Source organism: Dendrobates tinctorius, unplaced genomic scaffold (genome assembly GCF_039654945.1).
Source record: "Dendrobates tinctorius isolate UK_male_01 unplaced genomic scaffold, ASM3965494v1 ptg000239l, whole genome shotgun sequence".
In the NCBI taxonomy this organism is placed as follows: domain Eukaryota; kingdom Metazoa; phylum Chordata; class Amphibia; order Anura; family Dendrobatidae; genus Dendrobates; species Dendrobates tinctorius.
Window position 1 is genome coordinate 147,395 of NW_027361906.1, and position 25,519 is coordinate 172,913.

General features: G+C 43.9%; 1 protein-coding gene across 4 annotated transcripts in view; it reads right to left on the bottom strand.

Annotated features, from left to right (window-relative positions):
- The window catches only part of DISP1 (dispatched RND transporter family member 1), a 92,272-nt gene that overhangs the window by 41,037 nt on the left and 25,716 nt on the right, over positions 1-25,519 (bottom strand). For all 4 annotated transcript variants that reach the window (XM_073556760.1, XM_073556761.1, XM_073556762.1 and 1 more), the window contains exon 3: positions 1,005-1,525. In XM_073556760.1, the coding sequence (XP_073412861.1) occupies positions 1,005-1,495 (491 nt within the window). In that variant the 5' untranslated portion in view covers positions 1,496-1,525. The remainder of the gene's footprint in view (positions 1-1,004; positions 1,526-25,519) is intronic.

Below are 25,519 nucleotides of genomic sequence, written 5' to 3' on the forward strand. Positions count from 1 at the left end.
AGAAGTAGGATGACTAAAGCTTTGGTACAATTTATTTTCTCAAACAGCCGCTTCTTTGTCACAGCCAAGAGATGTAGATGAGGGTCGGAGCTCTGGCTCTCTTCGTTAGCTCAGCCAGCCCCCTTCTCCATCACAACTATTAAGACATAGATGGGGGATGGATCTCTGGCTCCCTTCTCCATCACAACTAATGAGATATAGACTGGACTGAATAGCTGGCTATGTTTATTAGTTCAGCCCTTCTGCACCACAGCTAATGAGACATAGACGGGGCTGGAATTCTGGCTCTTTTCATTAGCCCCACCTTCTCCTTCACCGTTAAACAGACATACAAGGGGACTGTTGGCTAGATTCTGGCTCATCCAGCTGATGCACAGACATAGAAGGGGGCTGGCTTAGCCAATTGAATAAGCATGACAGCCAGCCCCCTTCATACACATTACTTATCACACTGACACAGAGTTGAGTAAAGCCCCCTTTCCAAGTCAAAACAAACCTAAGAAATTTAGGGAGAGGGACAGTGAAATTGTGACGCCATTACATCCCCTTTAAGCAAAGTATTTGCATCTATCACCATGAAAACCCAGATAACCAATGGCATCCCTATGACTTCTGGGTAGGATTAACATGGATCTCAGGCCAATGTAGCAAAAATAAATATGAGCAAATACACCAACATGGGCAATAAAATTAATATTCAAAGGTATTACACAGCAGGGGGCGACAACGAGCACCAAGGAAAGCTCCTCCCTGGATAATAGATCCCACAGTGTCGCTGTATAGAAGGACCATTAACCACATTAAACCGGTTATGCAAACCCATTCTGTAAAAACGTCACCACTACCCAACCTGGGAAAGAGAACGGTGCAACTGACGCGAATATCGACAGGGAGTGGAGATGCCCTTTAAATCCTCAATACTTCTTGGAGGCCTGATCGTAAGCCACCATAGACAACTTGCACAGGGCGATCATAAATAATATCACAGATAATAATCCACTGACCTGAGGTTCACTAGATGAGGCGGCACTTGCTGGTGCTGGAAATGGTCGCGCCATTGGTGGAGGCCGAACGACGTGGGGGGCTGCACGCAGCAGACGGGGTGATACACAGGCGGATGGTTCGGACAGACGGAGTTTGGAGAGAATTCCGAGTGCTGCTGAGAGCAGCCAGTGTTCAGGGCACACAGCGTAGTCCCTCCGTTACGGGGAGCGCAGTCAGGCCGACTGGTCAATGGAGGATGATAGGAGCAGTGGTGGCAGCACTGGGGGACAATCGTTGGTCTCTGGTGCTCTCGAAACATCGGGCACGGTGGTTTGGCCGCACCATTGTGGGAGGGGCATCCGTTGGGACTCGTTTTCAGTTTCGGTTCCTCTGTGGTCGGAGGGGTTTGGTCTCCATCGCTGGGGGTGGTTTGATCCGTACAATGCGTTTTGGATGGGAGGCTACCGTTCCCGAGAGTTACACAATCGCTGTTCCTGCTGTTCACCGCCATCTTATCAATGCCTTACAATCATGGAAGAGTCTAGCAAGAAAAAAAAGACAAAACTGGCAATAAGTACCAATACGGAAAAATTATACACAAGTCACATCCAAAGCTTTATTCAAAACTCAGCACCAGAGGGTTTAAAAAAAAAAAAAAACAACTAGAGCGTTCGAACAAATGCCATATTGTCGGAAAGAAGGTGTAAAAACAAGCACTTTTGCAATTTAATGCTTGCTACAATTTTCAGCCGTTCTTGAGATATTTGAACTTTTCCTTCCAGCTCGTTGCCTTGGTAACTGACCACCGCTGTTAGATAGCAGAACATAATACAGTGCTTACAAGCTCTTTTTTAGTGAGCTTGTAAGCGCTGTTTTAAAGCTTGCTTGTATCGCAGGAACGTGCAGTTACCTCCCAATCCCGGCCAGCTTCAGTGGAGTGCTGTGCTTACAAGCTATACATAGCTGCGGTGGTCGGTATCTTAGGCGACAAGATGTAAACAAAAGAAAAGTGTAACTATCTAAAGATCGGCTACAAATTTTAATAACCAGTGAATTGCAAGATTCTCAGACTTTATCCGTTTATGATGATGGGAAGGACTCTTTATATCCGCCACCACCATGCACTCTTACTTAAGACACTCCTTTTTTCACAGTAATTTCACAAAACTCAAAAAACACCAGAACAAAAAACAAAAGCTAAAAAATCCAGACGACAAAAACAAAACAAATTTTGAAAGCAGATAGAAGACATCCCCAGATGTAACAGTGGGCTTTGGGGAATGCCAAGTATGTCGACTAAAAGAGCAAATGGAGAAACCGACCGAAAGGACATAACCCACATTCCTCAAAAAAAATGCCAGCGTCCTGACGGACACAGCGCCGCCGCCGCCTCCCACACCAAAATTTTGGCACCATCTGTTTCCCTCTGGACTTGCATCATTCACATATCTTTTCCTGACCTATATGACTTCCTATGCCAGCTGGTAAAAGGCAAAAAAGACAATACCCCAGAAGACTTGCATCCAGTTAACCTGTACCTGCTGCGTAGGGACGAGGGGCAAGAATCCCAAAACAAATGTATACAGATGGGTGGCCTTTTCTTTTGGAGGAAAATCTGGTTTGTTTGAAAGGCTGTTAAAAGGTCGGATATTGACATATAAGGCTTAATAAAGGGTCGGCCGTTGACCTATAAGGCTTACTAAAGGGCCGGACATTGCCATATTAGGCTTCACACAGGGCCAGACGTCGACATATAAGGCTTATTAAAGGGCCGGATGTTGACAAATTAGGCTTAATAAAGGGCTGGACGTTGACCTATAAGGCTTAATAAAGGGCCGGACATTGACATATTACGCTTCACAGCCGGACGTCGACATATTATCCTTGATAAAGGGCCGGATGTTGACATATTAGGCTTAACAATGGGCCGGATGTTGACATATTAGGCTTAACAAAGGGCCGGATGTTGACATATTAGGCTTAACAATGGGCCGGATGTTGACATATTAGGCTTAATAAAGGACCGGACGTTGACCTATAAGGCTTAATAAAGGGCTGGACATTGACATATTAAGCTTGACAAAGGGCTGGAGGTTGACATATTAGGCTTGATAAAGGGCCGGACATTGACATATTAGGCTTGATAAAGGGCTGCATGTTGACATATTAGGCTTAATAAAGGGTCGGATGTTGACCTATAAGGCTTAATAAAGGACTGGACGTTGACATATTTGGCTTAATAAAGGGCCGGACATTGACATATTTGGCTTAATAAAGGGCCGGACATTGACATATTAGGCTTGATAAAGGGCCGGACATTGACATATTAGGCTTGATAAAGGGCTGCATGTTGACATATTAGGCTTAATAAAAGGGTCGGACGTTGACCTATAAGGCTTAATAAAGGGCTGGACGTTGACATATTAGGCTTGATAAAGGGCTGTACATTGATTAGGCTTGATAAAGGGCTGGACATTGATTAGGCTTGATAAAGTGCTGCATGTTGACATATTAGGCTTCACACAGGGCCGGACGTCGACATATAAGGCTTGATAAAGGGCTGGACGTTGACATATTAGGCTTGACAAAGGGCCGGACATTGACATATTAGGCTTGATAAAGGGCTGCATGTTGACATATTAGGCTTCACACAGGGCCGGACGTCAACATATAAGGCTTGATAAAGGGTTGGACATAGACATACAAGACAGCTACCCTCAAATATGTGACACTACGTGCCTGATTCATTTATAGGTTGTTTTTTTTAAGTCACTTCTTTTCTTGGTCTTGTGGAGTTTGTTGACTTTTTGGAGCCAAATTCTTAAAACTGGAGCAAGCTGTTCCTGAACTGTTGCACCAAACCAAAAAGAAAAAAAAAAAATGCTTTTTGCTGTGTCCTTTCACTTTTATTTGCGCCTTTTTAAAAATGGAAAAATTGAATGTTCCGCTAAATTGTCACAAAATTTGAGCAAAAAATTTCATCAATACAAAAACAAAAAAAATAAATCAACGGAGAAGAGGAGGGTTGAGGGGCTGGAGTAACGTTTGAACAAAACTTTTGCGTTGTCTTAAAATAATCGCAATTGATGAATTAGCTGAAAATCTGGAGACCCCCAGACCACAGCCACAATAGTGAACATAAAAAAAACTAGCTAAAACACACAGACTTTAAAAATATTGCACATTAAAAGTGAAAATCAAAGAGATAAAAAAGCAAAAAAAAAAACAAACAAAACACAAAAAGCAGCCAAAAAAAAAGGTGCAAATGCAATAATAAATTGAGCCCTTTGACTCTAGAGAGACATTTTTCTTCCTTCTGGAGGGGAGCTAATTTGTCTACGTGTGAATTTTTATAAATATTAAAGAAACACTACTTTCCATTGGTTGTCCTGGAGAGTGAGGAGACATAGCGGCCAGAAGACCGACTGTATGGCCGACAGCCATGTAATGTGTATGGCCGGATTACGCATATTGAACAGTCATTTAGATAATTTTCCAGTCATTTTAGGAAGGGAAATTTTAAGTGGACACCACCCCGGAGTTTATAAAATGTCCCTGTAGGCGTCAAGATTCAGACATGACAAGTCTCACAGACGTGTGTGGGCGAGAGGGTTTCCGTCCGAATCTGTGTAATCTGTCATAATTCAGAAGCCAGACGGACACATCCTAAAGCCAGAGGGAATTCGTAAGCCAGAGAGGATCTAAATTGACTTCTATAATGGTTCCCGGATCAGATTATACACAGAATCATGCTCCAAAAAGTTTAGAGTAATAAATGTTAGGTAATCCGATAACTGGAGTGAGACACCGGAAAAAAGCAGGCTTAAAGGGGACGTGTCAGCAGGTTTTAACATATCAAATAAGTGGAATGGCTGGGTAGGGGCTCATTTCCCGATTAAAACGATACCCTTTTTGTTGTAATCTGATGACCCAGTCATGAGAAATCTAGTGTTGAAGTCGCATGAAAACCAGGCAGGAAGTGCACTGGAGGGCGTGTCTAAAAAAAAACCTGTCCAAGTGCTTGGATACGCCCCCAGCCGTATTGGCTTGTGACTTCTACACTAGATATCTCATGATTGGTACATCGGATTACAACAAAAAAGGTAACATTTTTATTGGGAGGCGAGCGCCTACACAGGCATACCACTACTTCAACATGTAAAACGTGCCAACAGATTCCCTTTAAGGGACCACTAAGACTACCCCCTTTAATAATGACCAAGCACATGGTTAGTAGATGGATAAGTGGACATTGCTGCAGTCTCAGGACTAAATAGACCTTTATAAACTAGAGCCAATCAAATCCTAGGCAAGAACATTTTAGAATTTTTTTCTACAAATATTTTTGCCCAATCCTCTCCCAACTCCTGAGAAAAGCGTCACTCGAGACACTTAGCTGCTCCTCCTCTATAGAAATATTTATATTTGGTCAGAAAGAAAAGAAAAAAAAAAAAAGATGCCTATTAATCGGTATTGCTATACCAGACACAGCCTGTAAAAAAAAAAAAAAAAAAGTGGCGCTGTTTTGGGTGAAAAACAAAAAAAAGTTATAACCTATAGTGGGTATTAGGGGAAACATCTACTAAAACTTCTTCAAGCTGGAACTGATCCTCTCTCTAAACATATAGGTCCCCTTTAAAAAAACAAAAATTGGGATCAACACGTGCTGATAGTATTGATGGAGGGGTCCAGCCCAAAAATGCCGCAGAGACACGGGAGAACACAAGACCCCCGAATATCAGCAGATTGGAACTCGGCGCTTCGATGCTTTTGCTCCCGACACATCATGAATGTAACGTGGTGATAATGAATGCGGGGAAGTGTCGGCTCGTTCCTGTGGACGATACGTGTTTGTTCTGCGCACAAGACTTGAACACATTCCTGTCTCAGAAATGAATGGGCTTTCTGTAAGGGAGCGTCCGCGGGATCTCTGGGTGCGCGTCTGGCCTCTTTCAAGTCGGAAAATCTCCTCGCAGCCATAGGCCGGAGAAGACTTATAGAAAAGTTACCTTAAACCTTACATCTCGGCCTGGCACCGCGCCAGCGCGTCTAGCACTTTACAATGATTTAATTTCCTTCACTGGCAGCCAGAAGAAAAAGCCAAAACCTATGACGGGGAGCTTTCCGCCGAAAAGAAAGATCTGGCCGCGCGGCTCCAACTCACAGGAGAAAATCACCTTAAAGGGAACCGGTCCCCAGATTTGTCATATATCAACTAAACCCATCACCTTATTCAGCGCCTGTGCTGCAGACCGTAAATGCTTATATAACCGCTGACTCCCCCTGTATACCGCCCAAAAACCTCTTCAAGTTCTCCTGTGCTGTATGGTAACTGGGTCGGTCCGATGTGTGCAGTTTCGGGCCTCTTCATCCCGCCCCCCCGCTGTCCTTCTCCTTCTTTAATTGACTTGGAAAACTGCTCACGTCATCCACATTGCCGGGTGAAATCTCGCACCTGCGCCCTGCCGCGGGCAGAGCTGAAAGCATAAGCGTGCACGCGCCCACAATAGGGCAGAGCATAGTGTGCAGGTGCGACACACGATTTCTGGATTTTGCCCAGAGATGTGGATGGCGCGAGGCGTCTTACATGTCAATTAAAGAAGGACGACGGAGAGCAGCAGCCGGAGGGAGGGATGGAGAGGCCCAAAATCACACCCATCGGACCGGCCCGACCAGATCACCATACAGCGCAGGAGAACTTAAAAAGGTTTCTGGATGGTAGACAGGGAGTCTGGGGACAGGTTCTCTTTAACTATGATAGATAGATATTCATTCCTTTTATCTGACAATCCAGAACATTTCAGAATCTGGAACTTGTTTTAAGAACTGAAACAATGTGAAAACACTAAAAAAATCATATTCCGCTTTATTTCTCTGCATTAGAGACGATTCTTCCGTGACCTTCGGATTATCCAGAATATGTGACAATCTCGCTCCTACCGTTGTCAGAATGAAGACATTGGACACTGGATCTATCGGCCCCCAAACGCCTCTCCACTTAGGTGAGAAGAGTGAAGGTAATGAGCAACGAAAGGGAAAGAACTGTGACTGAGAAACGAGCGACATGGATCATTTACATCCAGCGCTAAAGGACCCTGCAGAAAGAACAGGGGGGAGTCTACAGGGTTATACTAGAAGGGTCCGCTCAGGATTCATCATCATCATCTAGTAACAATGCAAGAATAACAAATGTATCTATTATTTATAGCTCATCAAGTATTAATGACCCGCAGCCACGAACACAGAATCCAAAACCAGGTATGCTGCGGAGAGAAAGAGAGAAAGAGAGAGAGAAAGCGAGAGCGAGAGCGAGAGAGAGAGAGCGAGAGAGAGAAAGAAAGAAAGCGAGAGAAAGAAAGAAAGCGAGAGAGAAAGCGCGAGAGAGAGAGTGAGGATGCGCGAGAGAGAGAGCGAGAGAGAGAAAGAGAAAGAGAAGGAGAGAGAGAGAAAGCGAGAGAGAAAGCGAGAGAGAAAGCGAGAGAGAAAGCGAGAGAGAAAGCGAGAGAGAAAGCGAGAGAGAAAGCGAGAGAGAAAGCGAGAGAGAAAGCGAGAGAGAAAGCGAGAGAGAAAGCGAGAGAGAGAGAGAGAAAGCGAGAGAGAGAGAGAAAGCGAGAGAGAGAGAGAGAAAGCGAGAGAGAGAGAGAGAAAGCGAGAGAGAGAGAGAGAAAGCGAGAGAGAGAGAGAGAAAGCGAGAGAGAGAGAGAGAAAGCGAGAGAGAGAGAGAGAGAGAAAGCGAGAGAGAGAGAAAGCGAGAGAGAGAGAAAGCGAGAGAGAGAGAAAGCGAGAGAGAGAGAAAGCGAGAGAGAGAGAGAGAAAGCGAGAGAGAGAGAAAGCGAGAGAGAGAAAGCGAGAGAGAGAGAGAGAAAGCGAGAGAGAGAAAGCGAGAGAGAGAGAGAAAGCGAGAGAGAGAGAGAAAGCGAGAGAGAGAAAGCGAGAGAGAGAGAGAGAGAAAGCGAGAGAGAGAGAGAGAGAAAGCGAGAGAGAGAGAGAAAGCGAGAGAGAGAGAGAGAGAAAGCGAGAGAGAGAGAGAGAAAGCGAGAGAGAGAGAAAGCGAGAGGGAGAGAAAGCGAGAGAGAGAGAGAAAGCGTGAGAGAGAAAGCGAAATAGAGAAAGCGAGCGAGAGAAAGCGAGAGAGAGAGATAGAAAGAAAGAGAAAGAAAGAGGAGAGAGAGAAAACGAGAGAGAAAGCGAGAGAGAGAGAGAGAAAGCGAGAGAGAGAGATAGAGAGATAGAGAGAAAGAGAAAGAAAAGGAGAGAGAAAGAAAGAAAGAAAGAAAAGAAAAGAAAAAGAAAAAGAAAAGAAAAAGAAAAGAAAGAAAGAAAAGAAAGAAAAGAAAGAAAGAAAAGAAAGAAAAGAAAGAAAGAAAAAAGAAAAAAAAGAAAAAAAGAAAGAAAAAAAGAGAGAATAAAAAAAAAAAAAAAAAAAAAAAAAGAGAGACTCCAAATTCCCAAAAACTATTCAGGTGTTTGTTGGAATTTGGAGCGTTACCTTTTGTTTTTCATTTGTCTAATATTAATCTTGACACCAGTTCGTAGGGCTGATTTTTCTTCTCTGACAGAATGACGGACAGAGCGGCCCTATCCCGGGTCTCTACAGTTCTCATCTCACAATTCCCCACTTGCCTCGGTAATGCTCATCTACATTTGCTCCTGTCAATAAAGCTTCTTTAGATACAGATAAGAAAAACAGATCCGGCAGACAGAGGTTTTTCAAAAAAAATTAGACCACCATGTGTGCACACTATTATACGTAGATAAAGAGACCGATAAATAGAGATATTTTTCATGACAGCCATGTATGCGGAATTGATGGAAACAAAAAAAGAAACCAGCAAAATAGAAAGTTATTAGTGAATATTGAATTAAGAGTGGGGCTAACACTGTAAGGGCAGGATTCTGTAACTTTTTGGCTAGATAAATAATCGCTAGGTAGATGATAAATAGATATGAGATCGATAATAGAGGTGATCCCTGATCTCCGGGCACAGTAGGTGCAGCCTCCGCTCCATGCCGCACGGAGGACATTGCTGACGTTTCCCCCCTTGGCTGCAGGGATCTGGGATTTGCTCGGGGCCACCACCCTCGGCTGTATAGTGGTCGTACCTTGAGAGCCCCAGCAGCAGGCAGTCAGGGGCCCGTCCTCCAGAGGTGGCCCATAGATGAAGTCCTTCCACCGCCGGGAGCTGACTGACAAGCTCATGTTGACTCCACAGGCTGGACATGAAGGGATGGAGAATTCCAGGCGGAGGCAGCCAATGGGACAGCAGAGGCCGGCCTCCTCTCTAGTGTAACCCCGGGGGCTATGTGTTTAGTGGTAACAGCTGGGATGGGAAGAGCCTCCCGAGAACACAGGGTCACCAAGTCAGGATATGAAGGTGACATGTAATTTCTAGGCTCTTCCTGCTTCCATAGAGGGGATCCATGGAGCTGCTTTGTGTTACTTTCCGCCTTTGATCTGTTTCTCTAGAACGTTTCATTTCAGCGATTTCCTCAAATGTGAAGAATAACGTTCTGGAGATGGTTAAAATAATTCCACTCCCATTATTGTAATATCTGCCTCCGGGAAAGCTGGGTGACAACCGATGTGGTAGCCATAAGGCGTCTCCTGACCCCCAAATGGTAAATTCGCCTGGATATGAAACCTCATCTCAGGGTTCGTACAAGAACGCTGCAGTCTAAAAAAAATATATTGCTGTTGTCAAAAATATTGCACCCAAAGGAAAACCTGACAGACCCAATAGAAAGACAACGGCGTCCATACGGATCTGTCACTAAAATTTGGGTCCATGGTGAAACAGGCCGAAGGGTCGGCAAAAAGGGGGACCGAAGGGTCGGCAAAAGGGGGACCGAAGGGTCGGCAAAAGGGGGACCGAAGGGTCAGGGAAAGTAGGTCACAGCGGCAGCAAAAATGTGTCAAAAAGACAGCAAAAATGTATGACAGAGGCAGGAAAAACGTGTCACAGAGGCAGCAAAAACATGTCAAAAAGGCAGCAAAAAAAAACTGTCACAGAGGTAGCAAAAAAAAAAAAACAGTCACAGAGGAATCAAAAACACGGGTCACAGAGGCAGCAAAAAAATGGGTAGATGTGACACTGAATGTGGACATGTGGCACTGCACATAAGAATAAGTGGCACTGCAAACAGCAAGAAGTGGAACTGTGCACAAGATGAAAGAAATCCCGCATACAGAGGAGGAGCAGTGGTACTGTGCACTGGGAAGTTTCACCGTGTGAGCGTCCATCCTTCATTACAGTGTATGTGATCTAGAGATCTCTTCATTGCCAGCGGCCTCAGAATGTTCTTCCTGTCACACGATTCCTGCCATCCGCTGACGCTGGCATCATCCGTATGATGCATAAAATGCAGCCACTTATTGGATGATGTTCATTTTAGGTGTTAATCCCCGTGCGGTGCTCCTGGCAGGACACAGAATGATGTGAGACTCCGCAGGAAACGCTCCACCTGGCAGGGGTGTCAACTTCCAATTAGCAGCAATTAAGCTGGAAAGAGCCCAGGACATTACTTTACCCGGAGCTCAGCTTGGGAGGTGAGGTTTAATCCGTAGGGAAACCAGCGGCATCAAAGGATAAAACCACTGAAGATCTCCTGGGGACATCAGACCCAGAAAAAGCAGCACAGAGGATGACAGTAAAACCACATGGCATTTACCCACCATGGAGACATTAGTGCCTATCAGACCCCAGTAACCACATTGTTCAGATGAATAGAAGCACTATTTTATTGCAGAAGCAGATAGCGCCTCCTTCGACCATGTGGTTGTGTCTGGTACTGCAGTAAAAACCTCATTCGTTGCAATGCTACCGAGTCACAAGACTAAAAGCCACAGTAAAATATCACAGCATTGGGTAGGGATAGGAGCAGAATAAACCTGGTGCATTTTAGGAGCAGAGAGTGCTCATCTAATAGAAACAGTTACTAATACCAACAGCTGGGGATTTGTTACAATTGTATGTGATCTAGACAACCCTGTAAACTGCATAGTCAGCTACAATGTTTCAATCCGGAGTCATGTCTGTTCTGCTCACAGGATATTGGGAAGAATGGATACAAATGTGTCAAACCCTCAGCAGTGACAAGTACTAGGCTAGTGCAGGTTGTGGCTCATAGCTTCAGCTGCTGCCTGCAATGATGTAGGTTGAGGGTTCAACTCTTGGAAGAGACTAGATCTCACTAAAAAAAAAAAAAATACAAAACTAGGCCATCAAGTCTGAGAGGTCTGTTTTAGTAAATGCTAGTATTACAAAGTATTACCTAAAAACAACTATTTCACAGCATCTTTGCTTAAAACAGTGCAATGTTCTATTCCCCTGTTACTCATCCCGGAAATTTAGGATTAAAGGGGTTGACTGCTGCAGCCAATCACAGCGCTCAGCTCCTTCTACATCGGCTTCATCATAATTGATGGGGTATGTCAAAAGCAAAAAAAAAAAAAAAGTCAAAGATGCTATAGGATTATACAGGAAGAAAAGGGTTAAGAGGTCAAAATGATGTAGAGAATACCAAATTTTTAAATTCTCACTTCGCATCTGTATTCTCTAAGAAAGCAAATGCAACATCAACTGATCTTCACGGTGCCATTGAAGGAATAAAAGAATCCACACCATTTATACACAGAGAGATGGTGAGAGAACACTTGGGTAATTTACATGAATTTAAGTCTCCTGGTCCAGATGAATTACGGTACATCCTAGTGCAGAACCACTAGTCAGAATCTTTGAGAAATCCTGGAGAACACGAGAAGTCCCAGAAGATTGGAGAAGGGAAAATGTTGCCCCTAACTTCAAGACAGGAAAGAAGACGGAGCTAGGAAATTACAGGCCAGAGAGCCTTACTTCTATACCAGGAAAGATCTTTGTACAAATTATTAGACAGCATGTGTCTAAGTACTTGGATAAGAATACAGTAATTAACCTGAGCCAGCATGGGTTTGTAGCAAACAAGTCATGCCAGACTAATCTAAATTCCTTCTATGATGGAATCACTGACTGGGTGGAACAGGGAAATGCAATAGATATAGTATATCTCAACATCAGCAAATCATTTGATACAGTATCTCATACCATCCTTATTGAAAAAATGAAAAAGTATGGGATTGACAAAGCTATGGTTAGGTGAATTTATAACTGGCTCAGTGATTGCACTCAAAGAGTGGTAATAAATGGTTGAACATCTGACTGTTTCAAAGTGGGGTACCACAAGGCTCTGTTCTGGCCCCAGTGTTGTTCAACATTGTTTTTAAAGATAAGGGAACTGAATGTAAACTAGTCAAACTCATGGACGATGCAAAGCTAGGAGGTATAGCTAAAGGTACTGTCACACTTAGCGATGTACCAGCGATCCCGACCAGCGATATGACGCGGTCAGGATCGCTGGTACATCGCTAAGTGGTCGCTAGTGAGCTGCCACACAGGCAGATCTCACCAGCGACATCGCTGGGGACGGGGATCGCTACTTACCTGTCACACTAGGCGATCCTGCGTCCTCCCGCCCGGCTCCACGCTCGTCGCTCGTCTCTCCACAGGAAGCGCCGCAGGAAGCAGACGACGAGAAACAGTCCTGGACGTTCTCGCGCGATCAGCGATAACCAGCGGGGGAGCCGGTCGTAGGTAAGTAAGATGCTAACCTCAGGTCATCAGCAGAACGGAGGGCGCGGGTAGGGTGGTAGACTGAGATGAGGGAGGAGATGTAGGGTGGTGCTGAGCCATGGAGGGCTTTTTGGGTGAAGTATTATGAGAAGCATAGAGTCTAGATCACGTGAATTAATTATCCCCTCTACTCCTGTTTGGTCAGACCTCATCTGGAATACTGTGTCCAGTTCTGGGCACCACATTTTAAAAAAGACATTGAAAAACTGGAGCAAGTTCAGAGAAGAGCGACCAGAATGGTGAGCGGACTGAAAACTATGTCCTACAAGGAACAGTTACAGGATGTGGGAATGTTTAGCTTGCAAAAAAGAAGGGTAAGAGGAGACTTAATAGCTGTCTACAAATATCTGAAGGGTTGTCACAGTGTAGAAGAATCAGCTTTATTCTCATTTGCACAAGGAAAGACTAGAAGCAATGGGATGAAACTGAATGGGAGGAGACACAGATTAGATATTAGAAAAATTTTTTTGTCAATGAGGGTGATCAATGAGTGACACCAGACTGTGCAGAGACACATGACAATTGATGGCACCACAGGAAGAAAAACAGAGGAACAGTACAATGTAGAGTTTAAAAAAAATAAATTGAGAATCATCATTTCATGGGAGAACATAATATTTGATAAGACGGACGTGTCAAGAGAACAACCAAAAACTCTGGATTTCAACAAAAAAACGTCTGTTCACTGACGGCAAGCGGAGATATTGAAAAAAAAAATTGTATCCATAACTTATTAGGAAGTAGCAGAAGCGGCACTTTCTGAATACAGTAATGTGTGGTGATATCTCCCCGTCCACGTCGGGCTATCTAGGGAATGTGTTTTTTTTTTTCTTGAACGTCTTATTTTTTCCTTTTTCATCTGTTTCTCATGTAGTTTACACCACAAGCCTCATCTATCAATGTCTGCTCCAAACACAACCAAAGAGACATAAAACACGACCGCAGGGGGAGGGGGTGGACGCACCATCTTGTCCCATTAGCTCCATGTGCCAGGAGGCGGCGTGGAGGAAACGTCACATTCCTCGCTTCCCTCCATTGTTGGGTCCTTGGTAAATATTGATCACAAAGTGACAACACGGATAATTTGAAGCGGAGACTTCTGGGGGCGCCGTACAGATACTGGGGGTGCAGACTTCACATGGGATTCCTCCGATTACCCCTCTGTCCTCCGACACGGAAAGACAAAGCCCAAACAACAAGAAAGGCAACACTAAGAGTTAAAGGTGTCACCCAAAAGTCACAACAATTGCAACTTTGTGGCCACTCTCCACCTCTTTTGTAAAAAAAAAAAAAAAAAAAAAAGCGGATGGAGATCAGGAGACTGGGTCGGGCTGCTCACAGCCCTATGGATTTACCCTATAAAATAACTCTCTGACATCTTTTCTTAGATTGTGCCGTCCCTCTATTCCTCCTCCTGGAAATATATCAATTAATAGAAGGCCGTTGTGACCACTCACTGGAGCTTGTCCCAATGGTGTCAGAGACACAACCGCAGGACATGAAGAATGGGGACACTTAGGGGTTAACTGACGGAGATTATTTATACATTTCCAGTACGAAGAACAGAGAAATTGCCCCAAAGATACCACAAAAAGAGCAACGACAAAGCTGCAGCCCAAGATGGAAAGAGGCCACCTAGATTTCCTAAGAAAAGAGGTTTTCTTCTGCTAGATTCACAAAAATTGCAACTTTTTGCCCATTTATCTAATCAATCACATCCATCGATTCATCAATTTCATATCCAACAATCCATGCATCCATCCATCCAAGCGTCCATCCATGCGTCCATCCATGCGTCCATCCATGCGTCCATCCATCCAAGCGTCCATTCATGCATCCATCCATCCAAGCGTCCACTCATCCATCCATCCAAGCGTCCACTCATCCATCCATCCAAGCGTCCACTCATCCATCCATCCAAGCGTCCACTCATCCATCCAAGCGTCCACTCATCCATCCAAGCGTCCACTCATCCATCCATCCAAGCATCCATCCATGCATTCATCCAACCAAGCGTCCAATCATGCATCCATCCATCCAAGCGTCCACTCATCCATCCATTCATGCATCCATCCATCCAAGCATCCACTCATCCATCCATCCAAGCATCCATCCATGCGTCCATCCATGCGTCCATCCATGCGTCCATCCATGCGTCCATTCATGCGTCCATTCATGCGTCCATTCATGCATCCAAGCATGCATCCATCCATCCAAGCGTCCATCCATCCAAGCGTCCACTCATCCATCCATCCAAGCGTCCACTCATCCATCCATCCAAGCGTCCACTCATCCATCCATCCAAGCGTCCACTCATCCATCCATCCAAGCGTCCACTCATCCATCCATCCAAGCGTCCACTCATCCATCCATCCAAGCGTCCACTCATCCATCCATCCAAGCGTCCACTCATCCATCCATCCATCCAAGCATCCATCCATGCATTCATCCAACCAAGCGTCCAATCATGCATCCATCCAACCAAGCGTCCAATCATGCATCCATCCATCCAAGCGTCCACTCATCCATCCATTCATGCATCCATCCATCCATCCAAGCATCCACTCATCCATCCATCCAAGCATCCACTCATCCAAGCATCCATCCATGCGTCCATCCATGCATCCATCCATCCAAGCGTCCACTCATCCATGCGTCCATCCATGCGTCCATCCATCCAAGCGTCCAAGCGTCCACTCATCCAAGCGTCCAGTCATCCATCCATCCAAGCGTCCAGTCATCCATCCATCCAAGCGTCCAGTCATCCATCCATCCAAGCGTCCAGTCATCCATCCATCCAAGCGTCCAGTCATCCATCCATCCAAGCGTCCAGTCATCCATCCATCCAAGCGTCCAGTCATCCATCCATCCAAGCGTCCAGTCATCCATCCATCCAAGCGTCCAGTCATCCATCCATCCAAGCGTCCAGTCATCCATCCATCCAAGCGTCCAGTCATCCATCCATCCAAGCGTCCAGTCATCCATCCATCCAAGCGCCAGTCATCCATCCATCCAAGCGTCCAGTCATCCATCCATCCAAGCGTCCAGTCATCCATCCATCCAAGCGTCCAGTCATCCATCCATCCATGCGTCCAGTCATCCATCCATCCATGCGTCCAGTCATCCATCCATCCATGCGTCCAGTCATCCATCCATCCATCCGTCCAAGCGTCCACTCATCCATCCATCCAAGCGTCCACTCATCCATCCATCCAAGCGTCCACTCATCCATCCATCCAAGCGTCCACTCATCCATCCATCCAAGCGTCCACTCATCCATCCAAGCGTCCACTCATCCATCCAAGCGTCCACTCATCCATCCAAGCGTCCACTCATCCATCCATCCAAGCGTCCACTCATCCATCCATCCATGCGTCCACTCATCCATCCATCCATGCGTCCAATCATGCATCCATGCATCAAGCGTCCATCCATGCATCCATCAAAGGTGGAACTGGTGAGAAAGGGATTGGGCCAAACATGGCTTCATGCCCTTATTATAACTTACCTTATAAAATAACAATTCAACATCTTAGAACTTTGTGCCGTCCCTCTGTAACTACTCTGGAAAATATAAATCGTCACCATTCACAGGAGCTTGTCCCAAAGTTATCATTACTAGGTGGACGGTGTTGGGCCAAGCTCCTGTGAATGGTGACAGTTTACCGTATATTTTCCAGAGTAGTTACAGAGGGACGACACAGAGTTCTAAGACGTTGAATTGTTATTTTATTAGATAAACTATAATAAGGGCATGAAGCCGTGTTCGTCGGCCCAATCTCTTCTCACCAAGTCCACACTATCCCCCTAGTAATGATAGACGCCCACAAGTGACACGGACGATGGGGACACCGAGTTGTCAATTTATTTAAAACATTTCCAATAGGAAGAACAGAGGAATAAGAAAAACCCAAGCAGCAAGAAAAACATGAGCTACAACCTAGCATTAAAGTGGAAAGGTGTCACCCAGCAAATTGAGCCGCTCGTGACTTGAAAATTTATCCTAATTTGTCCAATTCTGGAGCATCTTCCCTTAGAATTCTGCATTGGGCGGCCCCTCGGTTACTCCTCCTGGAAACACAAATAGACTGGTGTCACCGTTCAAAAGGAGCGGGTGCCAACACTATCCAACCAGCAGCAACAGTGCCAGAGACGCCACCTACTGGCACAGGCAGGGAGATGGTAACAGAGGAACGGCACCATTCCGACTTTTTTTTTTATTATTATTTTTAGGAATGAAATGAGTATTCTCTATTACTGACATGTCAGGAGAGATGACGGTCTACTTTTAATTTACTTTTTTTGGGTGGAGTGGGGAGTTCTTTACGTGATGGGTCTTTAGTTCAGTAGCGGAGACCCCCCCCTGGATATAATGAGGGTCCGCCAGACTTAAATCCTCAGGCTGTAAGATCAAACACTGACCTGTGACCCCGCAGATCAGATCTTGCTCTGTGATACTCAGCACCTATTATCCAGCTGCCCAGCAGGAGGCGCCACTTCTCTCCAGCAAATCATAAAAAGCAGTTTAAGCCCTTTTTTTTTTTTTTTTAATTATATTTTTAGTTTTTGGGGTTTTTTTTTAATCATTTTCCCAAACAGTTAACAAGATTTCAGAATTCTTTGGATGCGCATAGAGTAGAAGATACAATGGAGCAAAAGACGAGCAAAGTTTGGAAAAACAAAAAAACAAAAAACCTTTACCAAAACTTTCCAACCATATTTTCGGAAATTCAACAAAAATCAATATAAAATGCCCCCCCCCCCCCAACCCCTGGGTTTGTCCTTTTTTTTTTTTTTTGTCCACCAATTTTATTTTTTTTACATAACTATGTATTTCGAGCCAAAAATCATTTTTTAAAAAAAGGGATTCATTAAAAAAGTAAATAAAAAAATTGCACAGGCTTCTGGTTTCCGTCAACATTCAACTTTGATGTGGTCTGTGCTGATAAATCAGCTGAGAGGAGCCGAGCAAAAGAAAAGGGTCACAAACTCCCCGTCAGAATGAGCTCACTGATGGATCCTTAGTTTACTCATTCTGCAGCCAGAAATAGAGCAGCACAAAAGGTTATAGAAGGCAAACGGTGCAAAATTTTGAATGACCTCCAACTGCGAAAAAATGATTTTTAGCCCCAAATACACATACTTAAAGGGGGGGGTCGTATATTTTTAAATGGGTGCAATTGTGCTGGAAAAACGACGGAGCAATGTTGCAATTTAACTTTTCTTAAAAATCCTTTCTGTTCTCAATTTTATTTTGCAGTGTACAACGCTTACATGAGACAACCTCTTTAGGTAAAAGAAAACAAAACTGTCCCCAAAAGGTGGACAACCCCTTTAAGGAATGATCGTACTGCCCCTAAAAAAACCATCATATTGCTATGCATCTATACTTCCATATTTAAAAGGCAAGAAAATTGCATTTTTAGGGCTCCCAAAAGGCAACTAGTCATCCCCCGTGGCTTATACATGGGTCTACTATGACTAGCATATGCTTTTTTTTTATCACATATTTCAACATTTTTAACTTGCAGTAACAAAAAACTCTTAAATCTTCTGCCTGAGCGAGTGTGAACGAGCTGAATGTGACCTGAGCGTAAGTGCGAACCGTGGTAAGTGTGTGACTTGTGATTCAGTGACTTTGGATTCAGGGAGTTTCCAAGTTTTCATGTATCCTTTAATAAGATGTGTAGTAGAGGGGTTACAAGGACACTAAACTTCAGGAAGGCAAATTTCCAACGGATGAGAGATGATCTTGGTGCAATTAACTGGGACGATATCCTGAGACATAAAAATACAGAAAGAAAATGGGAGACGTTTATTAGCATCCTGAATAGGACCTGTGCACAATATATACCGTATGGGAATAAACCTGCTAGAAATAGGAGGAAACCACTATGGCTAAATAGAGCTGTAAGGGGCGCAATAAGGGACAAAAATAAAGCATTTAGAGAATTAAAGCAAGTAGGTAGTGATGAGGCATTAACTAAATACAGAAGATTAAATAAATTCTGTAAAAAGCAGATCAAAGCAGCAAAGATTGAGACAGAGAGACTCATTGCCAGAGAAAGTAAAAATAATCCCAAAATATTCTTTAACTACATAAATAGTAAGAAACTAAAAATTGATAGTGTTGGCCCCCTTAAAAATAGTGTTGGCCCCCTTAAAAATAGTCTGGGTGAAATGGTGGATGAGGATGAGGAAAAAGCCAATATGCTAAATGACTTTTTTTCCAACAGTATTTACACAAGAAAATCCCATGACGGATAACATGATCAGGGATAAAATTCTCCATTAAATGTCACCTGCCTAACCCAGCAGGAAGTACGGCGGCGTCTAAAAATCACTAAAATTGACAAATCCCCGGGCCCGGATGGGATACACCCCCGAGTACTGCAGGAATTAAGCACAGTTATAGATAGACCATTATTTTCAATCTTTAAAGATTCCATAATAACAGGGTCTGTACCACAGGACTGGCGTATAGCAAATGTGGTGCCAATATTCAAAAAGGGGACAAAAACTGAACTTGGAAATTATAGGCCAGTAAGTTTAACCTCAACTGTGGGTAAAATCCTGGAGGGTTTTCTAAGAAATACTATACTGGAGTATCTGGAGAAGAATAACCTCATGACCCAATATCAACATGGGTTTACAAGGGACCGTTCCTGTCAGACTAATCTGATAAGCTTTTATGAAGCGGTAAGTTCAGGACTGGACCAAGGGAATGCAGTGGACGTGGTGTACATGGACTTTTCAAAAGCTTTTGATACGGTGCCACACAAATGGTTGATACATAAAATGAGAACAATGGGGATAGGGGAAAATATGTGTTGGTGGGTTAAGAGCTGGCTCAGGGATAGGAAACAAAGGGTGGTTATTAATGGAGCACACTCGGACTGGGTCACGGTTAGCAGTGGGGTACTGCAGGGGTCAGTTTTGGGCCCGCTTCTTTTTAACATATTTATTAATGACCTTGTAGGGGGCATAGAGAGTAGAATTTCAATATTTGCAGATGACACCAAACTCTGCAGGGTAATCAATACACAGGAGGACAATTTTATATTACAGGAGGATTTATGTAAACTAGAAGCTTGGGCTGATAAATGGCAAATGAGCTTTAATGGGGATAAATGTAAGGTCATGCACTTGGGTAGAATGAATAAGATGTATAATTATGTGCTTAATTGTAAAACACTGGGCAAAACAGTCACTGAAAAAGACCTGGGTGTATGGGTGGACGACAAACTCACATTTAGTGGCCAGTGTCAGGCAGATGCTGCAAAGGCAAATAAAATAATGGGATGCATTAAAAGAGGCATAGATGCTCATGAGGAGAACATAATTTTACCTCTATATAAGTCACTAGTGCGACCACACTTAGAATACTGTGTACAGTTCTGATCTCCGGTGTATAAGAAAGACATAGCTGAACTGGAGCGGGTGCAGAGAAGAGCAACCAAGGTTATTAGGGAACTAGGGGGTCTGCAATACCAAGACAGGTTATTACATTTGGGGTTATTTAGTTTGGAGAATCGAAGGCTTAGGGGTGATCTTATTACAATGTATAAATATATGCGGGGACAATACAAAGACCTTTCTAATGATCTTTTTACTCTTAGACCTGTGACGGGGACAAGGGGGCATCCTCTACGTCTGGAGGAAAGAAGGTTTAAGCATACTCACAGACGCGGATTCTTTACTGTAAGAGCAGTGAGACTATGGAGCTCTCTGCCATATGATGTTGTAATGAGTGATTCCCTACTAAAATTTAAGAGGGGACTGGATGCCTTTCTTGAAAAGTATAATATTACAGGGTATATACACTAGTCTCCTTAATATTGCGTTGATCCAGGGAGCTAGTCTGATTGCCGTATGTGGAGTCGGGAAGGAATTTTTTTTCCCAATATGAAGCTTACTGTTTGCCACATGGGTTTTTTTTCAACATGTTAGGGCAGGTTAAGATAGGATATGGGTTGATCTAGATGGACATAAAGTCTCCCTTCAACCTTAATAACTAATGTTACTATGTTACTTTTCACCATTTTCAGATTCAAAGACTTTCCATAGACTTTAATGAAACAGCGCCCCCCCAAACTTAGGGTACATTTTTGTTGCAAATCCAAACACTAACTCAGTACGTTTGGAGTAAAGCAGCTCTTGTAAAGGCATTGCGGTCGCCTATAATGTTTTTATTTAGTGTTAATCAACTGCTACGACTGTTCTCATCTTTTTATAAGATACAAAAGTATAAAACGAGTCTAAATATATTATATACATGTGCAATGCATGCAACACACAAAAACATTTATATGCAAATAACAAAAAAAAAGGGGACTGGTGACACGATGGTAATTCTTTATGGACGGACATAATGAACCACATATTTATTTAGTGGGATTGCGAGGGCAGCCGCTTTGCCCCCATTTCCTCCAGCCAAAAAGCTGGCTTCAATTGCTGGTAAACCGTAGGAATAAAAGCGAATAGCATGAAATTATACACAGCTGTGAGCCAAGAAATGTCTTATTGGGAAATGTTTTACTTTATTCTCAATTATTTACAGCTTGCGACTTTTCTGAAACCATCCCCGATGGGCGCGCGTAGAGGCGGCGGGGGCGGTTAGGGAAAACGCTCTGCAACGTTCTGTCCGATGGCTTTCATTAGCAGTCGCTTCAATGCCGCGTTCACCGCACTCGCGAGAAGTACAAGCCGGACACAATAGGTTAAGCGTGTCCACGAACCCAAGATACATTCCGTCCTCTTGTTGTCTCCTGCTCTCCGATGCGTTTTGGAATTTTCCCCCCTCTAAAATAAAGCTAAAACTTAAAAAATAAAACTAGAAAGAAAGAAAAAAAAAAGACAAAACTTTTCACCCATTTACAAAACTTTCTAGGGTTTCAGAAGTTCCGACAAAAAAAAAGCAAACGGGATCTAATTTCCTATACCTTTGAAACGACTTTCAAAGGGGGCGTGGCTTAATTAAAGCAGCATGGTCTGTCTAGCTCGGCCCGTTAACGTAAGGCTTTCCTATTTCTCCAGGAAACGGAAAAGACTGGAAGAGAGAAGGAGCCGGGAGAGATAAAATGTATATAGTCCTTGCACAAAGTGATGCCTTATTTTGGGTAATTTTTTTTTTAATTAAACTCATATGACCCCTTTAATACAGAGGTGTAAACAGACCGCTCTCATATGACCCCTTTAATACGGAGGTGTAAACAGACCGCTCTCATATGACCCCTTTAATACGGAGGTGTGAACAGACCGCTCGTATGACCCCTTTAATACAGAGGTGTAAACAGACCGCTGTCGTATGACCCCTTTAATACGGAGGTGTAAACAGACCGCTCTCATATGACCCCTTTAATACGGAGGTGTAAACAGACCGCTCTCGTATGACCCCTTTAATACGGAGGTGTAAACAGACCGCTCTCGTATGACCCCTTTAATACGGAGGTGTAAACAGACCGCTCTCATATGACCCCTTTAATACGGAGGTGTAAACAGACCGCTCTCATATGACCCCTTTAATACGGAGGTGTAAACAGACCGCTCTCGTATGACCCCTTTAATACGGAGGTGTAAACAGACCGCTCTCATATGACCCCTTTAATACGGAGGTGTAAACAGACCGCTCTCATATGACCCCTTTAATACGGAGGTGTAAACAGACCGCTCTCATATGACCCCTTTAATACGGAGGTGTAAACAGACCGCTCTCATATGACCCCTTTAATACGGAGGTGTAAACAGACCGCTCTCATATGACCCCTTTAATAAGGAGGTGTAAACAGACCGCTCTCATATGACCCCTTTAATACGGAGGTGTAAACAGACCGCTCTCATATGACCCCTTTAATACGGAGGTGTAAACAGACCTCTCTCATATGACCCCTTTAATACGGAGGTGTGAACAGATCGCTCGTATGACCCCTTTAATACGGAGGTGTGAACAGACCGCTCTCGTATGACCCCTTTAATACGGAGGTGTAAACAGACCGCTCTCATATGACCCCTTTAATACAGAGGTGTAAACAGACCGCTCTCTTATGACGCCTTTAATACAGAGGTGTAAACAGACCGCTCTCTTATGACCCCTTTAATACGGAGGTGTAAATAGATCTCGAGTTCTCCTGACTGGTCTCATGTGGAACATGACATCAACCATGGTGTAAGGCAGCTGCACGACTTATAGACAGAACTGTGTCATGTGACCACTTTATGCACAAGAGGTTCACGCCCCTGAGGAGCCAGGCAAGAAAACCACCGGATTTAAATCGTAGTGCGCGGTCCAGTCAGGAAAACAGATTAGATCCACTCTTGCTAAAAGGTTGGATGTGCAGTCTTACTCCAAAAGAAAAAGAGCAACAAAACAGTCACTGGTCGTGTGTGCGAGAGAAAATGGGAACTATTTATGGAAGTGAGTAACTCTCACTATTCACATCAATGACAATAGAAAGGTTTAAGTTCTGTTTCAGGAAGAGCTGAGCTGCAATACATGAGACAACCTATAGATAAGAGTGGTGCCACTTCAAAACAATAAAAAAAAAAAAAGCAGCTATGTTTTTATAAAGTAGCTTAACCCCTTTAAATGGATTGTGTAAGGTGAGAAAAAAAACACGCCTGCTTTTATTTTTTAACTCCTATGGGCTGTGTGTGGAATTGCAGCTCAGTCTCATTAACATACATCAGATAGCCCAAAGTGATGTACTTTTTTGTCCATTTTTATCTAAACTCATGACCCCTTTAAATCAGAGGTGCACGTATAGTCTGACCAAAGGTTTATAAATCTGAGGCGTTCTCATGTGGAGTATGACATCACCAACATTGGTGTGAAGCAGAAAAACAGTCATAAAACAAATTTGTGTCACGTGACCAGTTTATGCAGATGAAGCTCACGCCCCCGAGGAACAAGGCAAGAGAACCATAGAGATCTACTCATCACAGGTAGGTTTTTAAGGACTGCAACATCAACGATTACCCAAGTAGATAACATAATTATCAGTCCCAGCCGACAGCATCACTGTATAAGGGTATGTGCACACGCTACGGATCCGCAGCGGCTTTGGCCCTGTGGATCCGCAGCAGTTCCACAGGCATTGTACAGTACAATGTTAAGCAATGGGATTTCAAACCCGCAGTGCACATGCTGAGAATTTTTCCGTGCGGATTTGCTGCGGTTTTAAATCCGCCTGTCAATTCTTTCTGCGGATTCCGCAGCGGTTTGCCACCTGTTCCATTGTCCAGGTGTCAATCCACAGGGGAAACCCGCAGGAAAATCCGCAGATAAACTGCAGGTCACTTTACCTGCAGTTTTACCTGCAAATCCGCGCGTAAAAATCCGCGGGTGAATCCGCAGGGTGTGCACGCAGCCTAAAAGGTACCGTAGGTATCCAGGAGGTCACAAAAAAAAAAAATTCTTAAAAAGAGGCGCCCAGCTATTATTAGGCAAAAACCAGCCACCAAGTTTTTTTTGGTGGAGGGGGGGGGAGATTAGGCTTTCTTCCAATCCTCAGAGACAATTTTTAAATTAAGAATACTATTTTGCCGGCACAAATTGTAACATTTGCAGATCATTAGTGTTGGACAAACAGAAAACTGGGAAGGTTCCAACTATGTTTTGTCAGTAATGTGCAGCTCTGCTGGAGAAAGATGGAAGCGGTGTTTGCCGGGTAATATGGAGCCGGCCAAATCCATTCTGTACGGCACATCCCTGCCTTGGAAAAACGACGCGGGTTCATTTATTAGAATTATCAGACACACAGGAGAACAATGACTCGACTGACGCGTTTCACTGGATGGCACAATGGTAACATGTTGCAGCGACGCGCGTTCTACCAGACCTAACCCAAGAAACTCTTATTTTTTTTTATTTTTATTGTTTTTCATTTTTATTATGACAACCATTCAGTGTGAAGATTTCATAACAAAAGGAGACAAAAAAAAAAATAAAAGCTTTAATTACGAAAACTTAATCCTTTTGCCTTACAACAAACTGGGGAAAAAAAAAGGAAAAACACAAGCGAACACCAAGTACTCAACGTCCAAGATTCGGCTCACGGTGCCGTAAGTGGAAAAGAATTACACGCAGGGATTCCAATGGAGAAATAAACGGTGCTCCAAATTATTATGCAAAAAGAGTTTAGGATTAAGAGTGATAAGGTTAGAATGTTTTTTGTTTGTCATTTACACTCATTGCTGGTGATGTGTGTCAGGGCTCTTTATATCACTGAAAGCAATTGCAGACACCTGTGCAGATTAGTTTAGCAGGTGTGTCCAAATAAAGGCAAGACTACTGAAGAAGGCTGTTCCACATTATTAAGCAGCCTACATTTTTTGCCAAAATGGGAAAGAAACAGGATGTGTCGGCTGCTGAGAAGCAACAAATTGTGGAGTATTTAGGTCAAGGCATGACTACAATCAACATTGCCAAGACACTTCATCGTGATCATCGCACAATCACGAAGTATGTAGCTGATTCCCAGCACACACGTGGGCGTGCTGATAAGGAAAAATTGAGGACTCTTTCCAACAGGCAATTGCGTCAGGTTAAAAGAGCAGCTGCAAAAATGCCTTGTCAGAGCAGCAGACAAGTTTTTGAAGCTGCTGGTGCCTCCAACGTCCCCCGAACAACAAAATGCAGGGTCCTTCAGAGGTTTGCAGCTGTGCGTAACCCATCCTGTCGACCACCTCTATCCACTGCACACAAGCAGAAATGGCTCCAGTGGGCCAAACGAGACATGAAGACTGACTTCCAAACTGTTCTGTTCACCGATGAGTGCCGTGCAACGCTCGATGGTCCAGATGGATGGAGTGGAGGATGGCTGGTTGATGGACACCCCATGAAAACACGGCTAAGGCGCCAACAAGGAGGA